The 13,281-nt window shown below is 38.4% G+C and overlaps 1 protein-coding gene across 2 annotated transcripts in view; it reads right to left on the bottom strand.

The window, feature by feature from the left end:
* The window catches only part of COL11A1 (collagen type XI alpha 1 chain), a 190,275-nt gene that overhangs the window by 109,321 nt on the left and 67,673 nt on the right, over positions 1 to 13,281 (bottom strand). For both annotated transcript variants that reach the window (XM_066246823.1, XM_066246824.1), the window contains exons 8-14: positions 11,686 to 11,940; positions 10,193 to 10,255; positions 8,634 to 8,675; positions 7,194 to 7,256; positions 6,443 to 6,517; positions 5,333 to 5,416; positions 1,642 to 1,698 (exon numbers count right to left, since the gene is read on the bottom strand). In XM_066246823.1, coding sequence (XP_066102920.1) covers positions 1,642 to 1,698; positions 5,333 to 5,416; positions 6,443 to 6,517; positions 7,194 to 7,256; positions 8,634 to 8,675; positions 10,193 to 10,255; positions 11,686 to 11,940 — 639 coding nt within the window. The remainder of the gene's footprint in view (positions 1 to 1,641; positions 1,699 to 5,332; positions 5,417 to 6,442; positions 6,518 to 7,193; positions 7,257 to 8,633; positions 8,676 to 10,192; positions 10,256 to 11,685; positions 11,941 to 13,281) is intronic.

Below are 13,281 nucleotides of genomic sequence, written 5' to 3'. Positions count from 1 at the left end.
TATATCAGTGTATTGCACACATTCCTGACCATGAGAAGCAGCCTGGTGAACTCTTTAAAAAAAAATCCCAGTTTGCCATTTCTGACCCTGAACCTATATCATTAGTCTCAAGTTCAGGGCCCAAGATTTTTTTTTTTTTTTTTTTTTTAATGAAATATTCAGGTAACTCTTCTGCCCTCAAATGTGTAACACACTAACATGCTGCTGACTTTCCTTCGCCATGTAAATCTGAGTTATCACGAACAAATCATTAAGGATTCACCATATTTCTTCCTCTGTTACGTGACCTGGAATTGGCTTTGTTCCTTACGATATTTTGAAAAGCAGAACAGAAAAAAATACCTCATAAAACTTAGTAATGCAGATAGAATCAATCGGTTATCATTCAAATTCTGCAGAATATATTGTTAGAACATAGTATGTTCCACATGAACTGAGACATTGAGGGTATGGCCCTTCAAAACACGTAAAATGTTATAAAAATTTCAAGATTAAATTAAGAGAACTGTAAATTTATGTAAAACTATATAACGAATTATCAAATAAACCAGAAGTAGAAAACCATTTCTCATTCTAATTAAAAGTTTAAACAGAAGACTATGTCCTTGATTCAAATTTGAGTAAAATAGTTCTGCTAAGCGTCCACTAAGTAAAATCAAAGATAAAATTTTAATGCTCACATCAATGATTTCTATAAATACCTCTTTCAACAAAGCACATTGGAAGCCTATGAAATCACAGTAGACACACCTTTTTATACTAAAAAGCAAATACTTATAATAGATTATTTATTCTATTAATTAAAAAAACATTGAGAACTTTGGTTGAGATCCCACAGCATTTTTTCTTAAGAAAAAAATATGGTTAAAAAAAACCCTGTATTTTGTGAATTGTTACACTGCTTCATATTTGGTAAGTTTTAAAAGGTTTGAAGATACCTAAAAAAGCAATTCATAATATATTTATATATATATTAGCTTATTAGCAAGCCAGTAAGGAAAAATAAAACTTATTTTCCAAGAGTCTCTAAAAGACAAATAATTTCTCTAGTTATCTGGAGCACCCTGTAGAATATAGGTGGTAGCTTGAAGCTTATGCTAAGTTTCCTGTTTGCCCCTAATATTATGATCTAATTTTCACTGACCTGAAATATTTTTGTCTTACTGAAAATCCTGCTTATCATAAAATTAAGTCTCAAGAATATAATATAAAATTAAATTTCAGTAACTTTAAATATCATGCAAGTAAATGATAGTTCTACCTTGAAAAACAGTTGGGTATGTGACTCAATTATATTTTTTATCGTATCTGATTGATTGAAAAACTTTTCACTAAAACATTTGATCAAAATTGACAGAGGACTCAACTGAGATAGATTTTTAAAATGGAAACAAATTTAAGCATAAGTTGGTATTCATAACCTACTTAAAAACCACTTACTTAAAATGATGAGCTTTTTAAAAAAAGTCCAAGGTAAATCCATCATGAATCATGGTACCCCTATTTCTTTCTTTTTTTTTTAATTTTCCTTTTGCCCATCATGCAGGTTTCGGCCAACACGTGAACAATGCTTGGCCAAAAGTTGCAGAAGGAACTGCAGTTTTAAGAAGTAAAACACACATTATCTAGCGGGTAACCTACCACAGGACCTGGTCTTCCAGTCAGACCCATTGGGCCAGGGGGACCTCTCAGCGCAATCTAGAAAATAAAATATATCAAACTTAGGAAGGTTCTACTAGGCTAACATGTCCAATCCCAATATTCATTTGCACAAGCTGCCCTTCAGTATAACATATGGTCAACACAGGACAGATAGGTCCATGCTGGACAGAGGGACTAAAGACTGAAGAATTATATAAATAAGTCTCTAGAACAGGGGCCGGGAACCTATGGCTCGCGAGCCAGATGTGGCTCCTTTGATGGCTGCATCTGGTTTGCAGACAAATCTTTAATAAAAATAATAATGTTAAAAATATAAAACATTCTCATGTATTACAATCCATTCATTTCCTACCGCTCATGTTCATGGTTGTGGGTGGCTGGAGTCAGTCACAGCTGTCTTCTGGGACAACACCAAATTTTTAATGGATAATGCTTAATGTACATAGGTCATTGTATGGCTCTCACGGAATTACATTTTAAAATATGTGGCGTTCATGGCTCTCTCAGCCAAAAAGGTTCCCGACCCCTGCTCTAGAATGATAAATTACCTAAATAAGTATCAGACATTTTTTAAAAACAGTTGTAACATACACGATCTTGTACCACATTATTAAACCTTATTCAAGCCTAACCAGGTGGTGGTGCAGTTGATAGAGCGTCAGACTGGGACACAAGAGGACCCAGGTTCGAGACCCCGAGGTAAACAGCTTGAGCATGGGCTCATCTGGTTTGAGCAAGGCTCACCAGCTTGAGCCCAAAGTTGATAGCTCGAGCAAGGGGTCACTCGGTCTGCTGTTGCCCCCTGGTCAAGGCACATATGAGAAAGCAATCAACGAACAACCAAGGTGCCGCAATGAAGAATTGATGCTTCTCATTTCTTTCCCTTCCTGTCTGTTTATCCCTATCTGTCCCTCTCTCTGACTCTCTCTGTCTGTCACAAAAAAAACAAACTTATTCAATAAAAAATTTATAATAGATCTAATATCTGATATAATTTTCTACACTGAAGTGTACTTCAGAATAATGTATAGACCTCTTTTAAATATATAGGTGCAATACTCGTTGAGAATATTTTTTGAGGAAAACACTTTAAAGTGCTTTAAATAAAAATTTTCTGGCAATATTTTAGTTAAAACAATGGCCATTAGAGCTAGATGGTAATAAGCAAAACTTATCAGAAAGGGTTATGACAATACGCTTCTTTAGACAAATCTCCAATTTAATGCTATAGAGAAAAATACATTTATTCTGTGCAATCACAGGTATGGAAACTGAGTACCGGCATTATCAGTACTGAAAATAAGAAACATGAAATTTCATACCGAAAAAGCTGAGGCCCTGGCCGGTTGGCTCAGTGGTAGAGCGTCGGCCTGGCATGCAAGGGGTCCCGGGTTCGATTCCCGGCCAGGGCACATAGGAGAAGTGCCCATCTGCTTCTCCACCCCTCCCCCTCTCCTTCCTCTCTGTCTCTCTCTTCCCCTCCCGCAGCCAAGGCTCCATTGGAGCAAAGATGGCCCGGGTGCTGGGGATGGCTCCTTGGCCTCTGCCCCAGGTGCTAGAGTGGCTCTGGTCGCGGCAGAGCGACGCCCCGGAGGGGCAGAGCATCGCCCCCTGGTGGGCAGAGCGTCGCCCCCTGGTGGGCGTGCTGGGTGGATCCCAGTCGGGCGCATGCGGGAGTCTGTCTGACTGTCTCTCCCTTTTTCCAGCTTCAGAAAAATACAAAAAAAAAAAAAAAAGAAAAAAAGAAAAAGCTGAAACAGTAGTGCACAAAGGATAAGTATCTGACAGATGTTACAATAGTATGGTGTGCAATATCTGAGTATTAGTAATTCCAAGGGTGAATACTTAGATTATCCAAAAAGATGTCAAGAATAATCCAGTAATAGAAGTAATGTGTAAAATCGCATTAGAAGAGTGCACGGGATGAAAACAGCAGGATCTCTCTCCAAAGTTCCCCTGCTGACTCACCATGAGATTTTTGACAATAAACTTCTTCATCCTTGAGATTAACTATCTGAAACACTGGAATTATAATGTTTGCTGCCTATTTCAGAATAGGTTAAAAGAACTAATACAATGGGGAACTCAGTGACCTCATAAAATATTTAAGCTTAATTACCTTCAATTTGTTCAAAGCAATATAAGGCAAACTATAGGAATAATTAGTAAATTATCTTAAATATATTTTTGTATTTATGACAAGGTTGAGTAAACAAACATTTAAACTTTTCATTGTCTGTATCTATGGTGTCACCAAATAGTGACTTCTTTTTAGATGAACAGACTTAGAAAATATGGCAACAAATGTCGATAATAATTTTAACTTAAGTGTTCGGGTATTTTGTACACTCACAAATTCATGAGGATCAGTCGAAAATGATCACATAAGTGATCTTTAGCAAGTGGGTACCCATACCCATACCAGAAAGAAAGCCCTTTACTTTCTGTTCCTTTAAAGAAGAACACTACACTATAAAGAAAAATATATGGCTTTCAACTCTCCCAGTCGCTTCTTTTGGTTTCCTCAAGTACGATTTAATGGCAATAAAGCTAGTGTAAAAAATAAAATCCAACATAGTTAATAGAGTCACTAATATTGTAGTAACTACATATGGGGCCAGGCATGTCCGGGAAATACTGGGGGACACTTTGTAAAGTGCATGATTGTCTAACCAGGACTCTGTCCACTTGAAACCAATAAAAAATAATACTGAAGGTCACCTCTAATTGAAAAACCATTTAAAAAATACATTTTTTTTTTTTTATTTCTTACAGAGACACAGAGAAAGAGTCAGAGAGAGGGATAGATAGGGACAGACAGACAGGAACGGAGAGAGATGAGAAGCATCAATCATCTGTTTCTTGTTTTGACATCTTTGTTGTTCATTAATTGCTTTCTCATATGTGCCTTGACCGTGGGCCTTCAGCAGACTGAGTGACCCCTTGTTCAAGCCAGCGACCTTGGGCTCAAGCTGGTGAGCCTTGCTCAAACCAGATGAGCCCGTGCTCAAGCTGGTGACCTCGGGGTCTCGAACCTGGGTCCTCCGCATCCCAGTCCGACGCTCTATCCACCACGCCACCGCCTGGTCAGGCATTTAAAAAATAAATTTAAAAATAAATACAATTCTCTATTTTATTAATATAATATATATAGATAGATAGCAGATGCTTTCCGTTTACAAAGAATTATAAACTAAATGAATTTTGTAAAAATATTATAGACTATAATGATGAGAGCTTAGAATACGCTTTAAAAGGTTTCTTTCATCAAAAAAAAAAATAATAATCTCAACTTCATTTTCATACTTTGTCCCATAATCATTGACTGATGGCTCAGTAGAAGAAATGGATGTGAATGAGAGTAATAGGTATAAACCCATCAGCACTCTTCAAAAGCATTTAGAAAGTGTGTGTGACGCTCTGCATGTGATTGCCAGAACTACAGCAGTAGGGGAAGGTCAGTTAATACTCAGAACAATCCTCTTGGACAAAAGATACACTCTTAGCATTTTTCCATCTGAATTTAATCTATTATTCAGCAGGAAGTATTTTGTTCACCATAGTAGCACCCTCCAGATGTACATGCACACACGCACACACACACACACACAGGCACACATGTATTTTCACATAGAATCAGGTTCCGGGAATGCATGCTCGTTCGTCTCACCCGAGCCTGCTGGAGAATGGCTTGGGCCTGGGCCTCCTGGGCAGAAACGGTCGGGCCTTTGGAACCATCGCCACCATAACGAAACTAAGGAAAAGCAACATCAAGAAACTCAAAATTAGCCTTCATCAAACAGGCACCTTCATGACTAGATAAAAAACGACTTACTTAAAAGTCCAAGGTGACCCCATCACGAATCATGGCACTGAGACTTCTTTATTTTTTTTAATTCTCCTTCTGCCCATCATGCAGGTGGCTCTATCTAGACCACATTTTACCATTGGTAGAAGAGACTAGAGACTCCTTTCCAGTTTTAAATTCCATTATTAATTTCTGAGCTCTGTAATAAGCCCCTATCACGCATTGTTAATCTGCATATGTGCTCCTCATGCGATTCATTCATTTATAAAAATTCCAAATGTAAGAAGTTCAGTGGTGGTTACTGACCCACTGCTGTTTTGTTGAGCAAAACTTTTGGAATCTCTGTGAACACAGTGGACATCGTCCTTGATATGTATTTATTTTGTTTACCTTTTCTTAAGTTATTCTACTGACAAAACCTGACCCTACCCATATCCCTCCACAAAATTCTAAAGCTTCTCTTTTTCTCAAAATGCATCACGATTCAATTTCTCGTGCAAAATGATGAATTGCAATTTTATTACCCTTATATGGATAAACCATTCTTTTCCTCCAAGAACTAAGGCAACTTTAAAGACAACCTAAATGGTAAAGCAAGTGATTTTTGAGTGGTGAATAATGACACTTATAGATACATCTTCTTTTAAAAGTATCAACTGTTGTCTCTATGGTGAGAAACAGTATATTAATATATGTTAACATGTGAAATACATAGTAACCATACCACCCAGGATTAAAGCACATGATTAGAAACATTAAGAAAAACTCTAAGCTTTCTTGTCTTAGGAGTAATCAAATAATGAAACCTTAATTAATACTAAGGAACAGATCGATATTTTCCAGGATGTTAGTTTAGCAAAATTTCTCATCATTTCCAAAGACTGCTTGATACTTAAAATCAATGGTTTTTATTTGATTGCTCTGTGATGTGGCCCCAAGAATATTTTTCAGCAATAAGATGAATAAACATACCGGTAACATTAACATGGTACCAGGAGGACCAGGTAGACCATCAGCCCCTGGTAAGCCAGGACGTCCTGGGGGACCCTAGGATAATACATGAAATAATCAAAATTAATAATCAAATTTATTAGAAACCAAATAACTTTTAATAAGTCTACATTATCCAACTGGCATTTGTCCTTTCCTCCTTGGTGAATCTCCTTTTTAGTAAGTATGTGTTGACAGGGTTGGATTTCATTGCACTAGGTAACATTACTTCAGTAATGCACAAAGTTACTGGCTACACAAGGATGGACAAGAGAAAAGGAAAGGAGTTTTATAAGAAGAGTTTTCAGAGACTTAACATAAATGGGCTTTTCCACCACGTGGCCCAGGGTGTGATCCTCAAATTAGAACTCAGGCTTTTGAACCCATATTCATTCTATCGGCCTCCAACTCAACACCCAGGAGAGTTCCTGGAAAAATTGTCAGAATTCAAACTAAAAAATCGAGTCTAAAGTAACAGGTTTCTAGCAACATGGAAATCTATTAAAATAACAGTTTTCTTACTAATTATCACGTAGATTAAATGCACATTCTTTACCCTCACTTTGAAGATTACAGTTAGAAAAGTTAACCAAAATGTTACACCCAACACCAAATTTGTAGATCTCCGCCCCACCCCAACAGTGAGAAGAATAACATGTTCAACATGTAGAATGTATTGTCCATGTTTTCATCTCTCTGACATTCTTTAGTTCTGAGGAGTCCCTTCACTTACCCTGTCGCCAGGGTCACCCGGGGGTCCGGAGGGTCCTTGTAGACCTGGAGGACCCATAAGGCCCTAGAAAGAAACAAAGCATGATCTGAGTCAGACTCCCGCTTTCATTAGTATTCAGGCAAATTCACTCTACCAACATCAAAGGGCAGCTCATTTATAGCTCATAAATACACAACCGGGCCCTAAACAACTGCCCTATTTATCTTCCCACAAACACAGAACATATAGGGACCACTCTGTAGCTATCTCCACTCTTCCTCGATGAAGCTGCTCTCAGGGTGGAGGCAGACAGTCCAGGAAAGGAGGGCCCGCCACTGTGGCGTCCCTGAGACAGAAGCAGGTCCCCGGGTCTTACTGAGGAAATGGTGGGCTCACTGGTCCAGTCAGACCTCCAAAGTGTGAGCGCCAAGGTGGAATGGAGGCATGACTGAGCTCGGAGGCACTCTTACATTTTCTTGTATGGGGGGTAAAAGTATTTAAAGGCATCAGTATCACGTATTGACTTCAGATGACAAGAATTTAATTAGTTCCACCCAAGTCAGAGAACTGCTTACAGAATGGGATCAGGACAGCTACCCGAGGATACAGACACGCCGAGTGACAGGAGCCTCACTAGGAACGGACGAGGGACGCTGAGGATCACTCCATTCAGAAGCGCAGGTGAGCCACCCCCAGTCTCTGAGGATTCTCAGCTGTTCATTAATATATAGCTATATACCTTTATTTATTTATTTATTTATTTATTCATTTATTTATTTATTTATTTATTTTTTACAGAGAAAGTGAGTCAGAGAGAGGGATAGACAGGGACAGACAGACAGGAACGGAGAGAGATGAGAAACATCAAGCATTAGTTTTTCATTGTGCATTGCAACACATTAGTTGTTCATTGATTGCTTTCTCATATGTGCCTTGACCGTGGGCCTTCAGCAGACTGAGTAACCCCTTGCTGGAGCCAGCGACCTTGGGTTCAAGCTGGTGGGATTTTTCTCAAACCAGATGAGCCCACGCTCAAGCTGGCGACCTCGGGGTCTCAAACCTGGGTCCTCTGCATCCCAGTCCAATGCTCTATCCACTGTGCCACCACCTGGTCAGGCTAGCTATATACCTTTAGTAAAAATAATGGCTATTTTTTTTTTTTACTTTCATAACTTTCAGGTATAAAGTTGAAAGCCAGGTTCAATGCAGATACATGGTAAGCAGCAAAAATGTTTAAAACAAAATGTAGTTCTACCATTCTCAAAAAAAAAAAAAAATCATCTAGAGAGCTAAATCAGAAAGCAATTCATGGCCACCAGGTCCTCTGGACGAATGCTGGCCTCTGCAACTCAATACACAAATCAGTCTAACAGGTAATCAACTCCATAGTGTAGTAGAAATCTTGTACGTATCCGACTGTAAAAATATGGAGACAAGAATAATCTTGAAACATTTACATACCGCAGGTCCTGCTGGGCCTGGTGGTCCTTCAATAAGCATCCCCTATTATAAGAGAAAAAATAGAATTATTTCTAGGGAAATTGAACCCCTAATCCTCTTAGCTAGCTGACCTTAAGAAAAGCATTTTTCAAAACAGAATTCGCTGTATTTCTGTCACAACCAATTGTAAACCTTTTCACATGGGGGAGGGCGGAAATTCAAAATGATAGAAGATACAGTCCCTGTCCTCAGAGAATCTATGAACTAATTAAAAAAGAAATAAGTATTCACATCAATAATATCACGAGAGGACTATGCTATATACTTCGAAGATGGGTAAAGCAAAGGTATTGGACCAAGTGTTCCCTGGCTCCCAGAAAAATGCTGGCACGAAACGGGAATTTGAGTCCTGGCTGTGTGGATGGAAGGATGGGAGGTAGTGACGCCTTCACACTTTAATTCAGAAAAGGGCGAAAAGTCCAGACAAGACAACGGGAGATCAATAGGAGAGAAAGCTCTTAGATAAAAGAACACCGTGGCTCTTTCAGGAGAAGAACCCAGTTCTAGGAAGTTAGTGACTCTACTGCTGAAAACCATTTTGTCACTTTTAGAAAGTTGGTTGTACATTTTCACATCAAGGGCGAATTCATTCTGAAAACATCACTTTAGAGCCTCTGGTGAGCATGCTTTCTCAGATTTTTGGATAATGGAGGAGAGAGTCAATCATGTGCTTATATGTGTATCTTGCTCATTTTTTATCTCCCCCTCCATCACCCCCCCCTGCTTTTTCTGAATTGTTACATCCCTGTAATTTCTGAAATGGTATTCATGATCGTGAGGCCAACAGTTAGACATGCTACTCTAGTTCTAATGCAGGAGTTTTCCCAAGTTACTCATTAGGGAAAACAACAGTGAAATTACTTTCCAGTAAGAATTTGCTTCTTACCAAATCTTGAGTGGCAAGAACATGAATATAAATTCTAAAAAAACACTTCTGGATTGAATTGGAGCCTTTTGGACCAAAAGGAAGAAAGTGAATTTTTAAAAAGAATATCTTCAGATTTCTACATGATGTTATCTGGTTATGGAACTTTTTTGTTTCATACTTATTTGTGTCTCTGTCAAAAGTATATATATGTGTGTGTGTGTGTGTGTGTGTGTGTGTGTGTACACACTCATGTCAACTCCCAGAAATAAGAGGGACGATCACCGGTGGTCCAGAAGTGGGAGGGGCTCCAGTCCTCGTCAGACCTCAACCAGCAAACACGTAAGCCGAAGGGAAGCTATTTAAGCCCTTCGAGACTCAGGTTCTTTGGTTGTAAGATGAGAGAATGAGGCCAGACAAATTTCAGCTACTATCAAATTCCAGAATTCCACAGCTCTGTATTTTTTGGTGTCATTTGAAATTCCACTTGCCAGAGACAGCCTTCCTGACTCAGTCATCTGTGATAAATTACACACAGACTGAGAGACGTTTCAGCGGGGACACATGAACCTGGGCGATCGTTTAGGGTGTCGCTGGCTCGTCACTTCGGGAAAGTGATGCGCGGACCTTCCCGCCACAGCCACGAGGTACTCACCGGCTCCACCACGGCCGGCTCCCCCTTCTGCCCCTTCTCCCCGTGTGCACCGTGGCCGTGTATCTGTTGGGGGAAAAAATTCAAGCAGCCTGTCTTTAAGTGAATAAGAACAATAGTGTTTATTTAAAAAAAAAAAAAAAAGCAATTAAATAACCTGAATGCATTTAAAACAACTAATTAAAATGTGTTTTTAAAATAGCAACCTATTTAAAGGGTTTACCAGAAATACTTAAAATATATAAATATATATGTCAATATATATAATACATAGTATATATATAAATATATATAAATATATAAATATAAATATATATAAATATATAAATATATATATATATTATATATAAAGAAAAGTATAGGCCCTGGCCAGTTGGCTCAGCAATAGAGCATAGGCCCGGCGAGTGGAAGTCCAGGGTTCAATTCCCCATCAGGGCACACAGGAGAAGCACCCATCTGCTTCTCCACCCTTCCCCCTCTCCTTCCTCTCTCTCTTTTCCCCTCCCACAGCCAAGGCTCCGTTGGAGCAAAAGTTGGCTCTGGGCACTGAGGATGGCTCCATGGCCTCCACCACAGGCACTAGAATGGCTCCGATTACAACAGAGCAATGCCCCAGATGGGCAGAGCATCGCCCCCTGGTGGGCATGCTGGGTGGATCCCTGTCGGGCACATGCGGGAGTCTGTCTCTCTGCCTTCCCACCTCTCACTTCAGAAAAGTACAAAATAAAAATTAAAAAAAAAAGGAAAGCGAGGGGTACACAACATAATTTAATGACAAAATAACCTAGACATGTTTTCTTTGAATATATGTACCCTGATTTATTAATGTCATCCCATTACCATTAATAAAAATTTATTTAAAAAAAAAAAAAAAAAAAGGAAAGCATAATGAACAGTATTAAATACCAAGTCCTGAATGAGGTGGAACAACTGCTTTCTTGAAGATTTATCACAGAAAGGCCGAGACATCTGCCGACCTCAATTATTATGCCCAGACATTAAAGCAAAAAAGTGTCATCTAATTAAATTTAATAAAATAAAGGAGGGGAAATGGAAATGGGTGAAGGCAGTCCAAAGGTGAAATGAATAATGATAATAATACAGTAAAAAAAAAATTATGATAAATAGGGTGCATGGCTGACCAATACCAAAAATATAAATATTTAAAAATAACATTGCCTAAGAATCAGAAATTATGTTTAGTCCCCAGAATAATCATGACTATATTTTAATCATATCAAGGAAAAGAAGATCTGGACACAATTCTATTCAAGGTTACACTCTGGAACAGAGGTCGCCAGCCACGCGCCCAGGGAGACGGCTGCTGAGGGTGCCTGTGTGGAAGGATCTGCGAAGATGTCCGCGTTGTGATAAGCACGCAAAACTTATGTAAGAAGACCACCTGCCTTTCAGCCTGAAAAAACATCACGATGAACAGGACAACACTCCCGAAACAAGACACACAACGAGACACATAGCGTGGACTCCTGACTTACGCTCGTCTCTGTGACATCTGTCTCTGCAGGAACACCTGGACCAAACTCTTCATTAGTGGGGCTGGTCTGTTTATCTTCATATTCCTTATATTCATAAAAGTCATATTCGCCTAAATCTCCATCGACCAGAAGGTCAGAGTCCCTGCCGTCTATTTGTCTGTTTTCGTACAGAGTATCCTCGGGGTTTTTCCTCTGGGAATCATAATCCTCGCCCGTGAGATATTCTTCAGTAAATACCTCTTCAGCAGGGGTTGGCTATTAATTTAAGGTGCAAGGGGTTGGAGAACAGGAAGGTTAGGGTTAGTGAAGCGAGGTCAGCATTGGCAATCACAGTCTGGGTTCGGAATGCCACTCAAGCAAGTCTGAAAACTATTTCTGCCAGTCTCGTTGAAAGAAATAGTTTCGTACATCGGTATGAATAGGGATGCATGGCTTTCAAGACACTTTTCCCAAGAAACTGCAAATAAGCACATGGGATCCCCATGCGTATTTGCGTGTTCCATGGAAGAAAAAACAACAACTTTGTAGTCAATTTTTTACTTCACAGTTTAAGATTTGAACGAGAAAATATGCACTCAGTGAAAGCTTTGCTTAATTTTCAAATCGCACAGAACATCATTATGCAAGCTAATGACCACCAGAAAAGCCACGTAACTTGGATGTTCAATCCCCAAAATAAAACATTACCAACAATACTGCGACTTTTCATGGCAACGTTTATGAAGGGGGTCTGGCACGTGGGGAAGTTTTATGTCACCAAAGAGTTCTTTGAAGTAAATAAAATATAAAAGACAGTCCTCAAAATTTAAGACAATAACATAAAATATATCACTCTCGAATCTCATAAGGAGTAGAGAATATTCACTAATGTAAAAATTATATCAATAATTCTCCCTCAGAGATACAGAAGTATACCCTTAATATAATTTTCTTTTGCTCATGACTCGTTGCCTATTAAAAACATAAATTATTTGAATCATATTTATTATGTAATTTTTGGCCATATGATGATTTTGATGAGGTTCAAATTAAATAATTTATTTTGCAACTTTTTGAATTTCACTTTTAAGTAGCTTGTTTTCCATGATAGAGTGAATCTAGATAATAAAAAATATTGAATTCGTATTACACAGTCACATGAATAAATGTGGTTGAATGATTATTTTTGCAATTGTTAACTAAAGTAAAACATCCAATAACCACAGTATTTTTGTATTTTTAAACAAGGAGGATGTACTCTCTACAGGGGATGCACATTATCTAGCATCAGAATATGATCATGGCTATGAGCTAAAAAGATGAATTTGGGTAAACATCTTAAATCAAGATGTCCATTTTGGGGAATGATTAATTTGGGCTAAATGAAGCTTAAAAATCTGTTCTTAAGCTAAAATGTTATTATTCTAGATTATTGTATTTGCATGAAATGCACCACTGCATTTACTTGTCTATTGGGACATAGTATATAACTTTTCTAATAATGCAATTACTCAGATATTGTTCAGACCATGTATGGTGAGTATTTAACAAAGTTAAACTGAACTATATACTCATTTTTTCATGATCAGAATGTATGCATAATATGAAATTCAGAAA

The sequence above is a fragment of the Saccopteryx bilineata genome, chromosome 11, assembly GCF_036850765.1.
Source record: "Saccopteryx bilineata isolate mSacBil1 chromosome 11, mSacBil1_pri_phased_curated, whole genome shotgun sequence".
Lineage (NCBI taxonomy): Eukaryota > Metazoa > Chordata > Mammalia > Chiroptera > Emballonuridae > Saccopteryx > Saccopteryx bilineata.
This window is presented reverse-complemented; position numbering and strand designations above follow the sequence as displayed.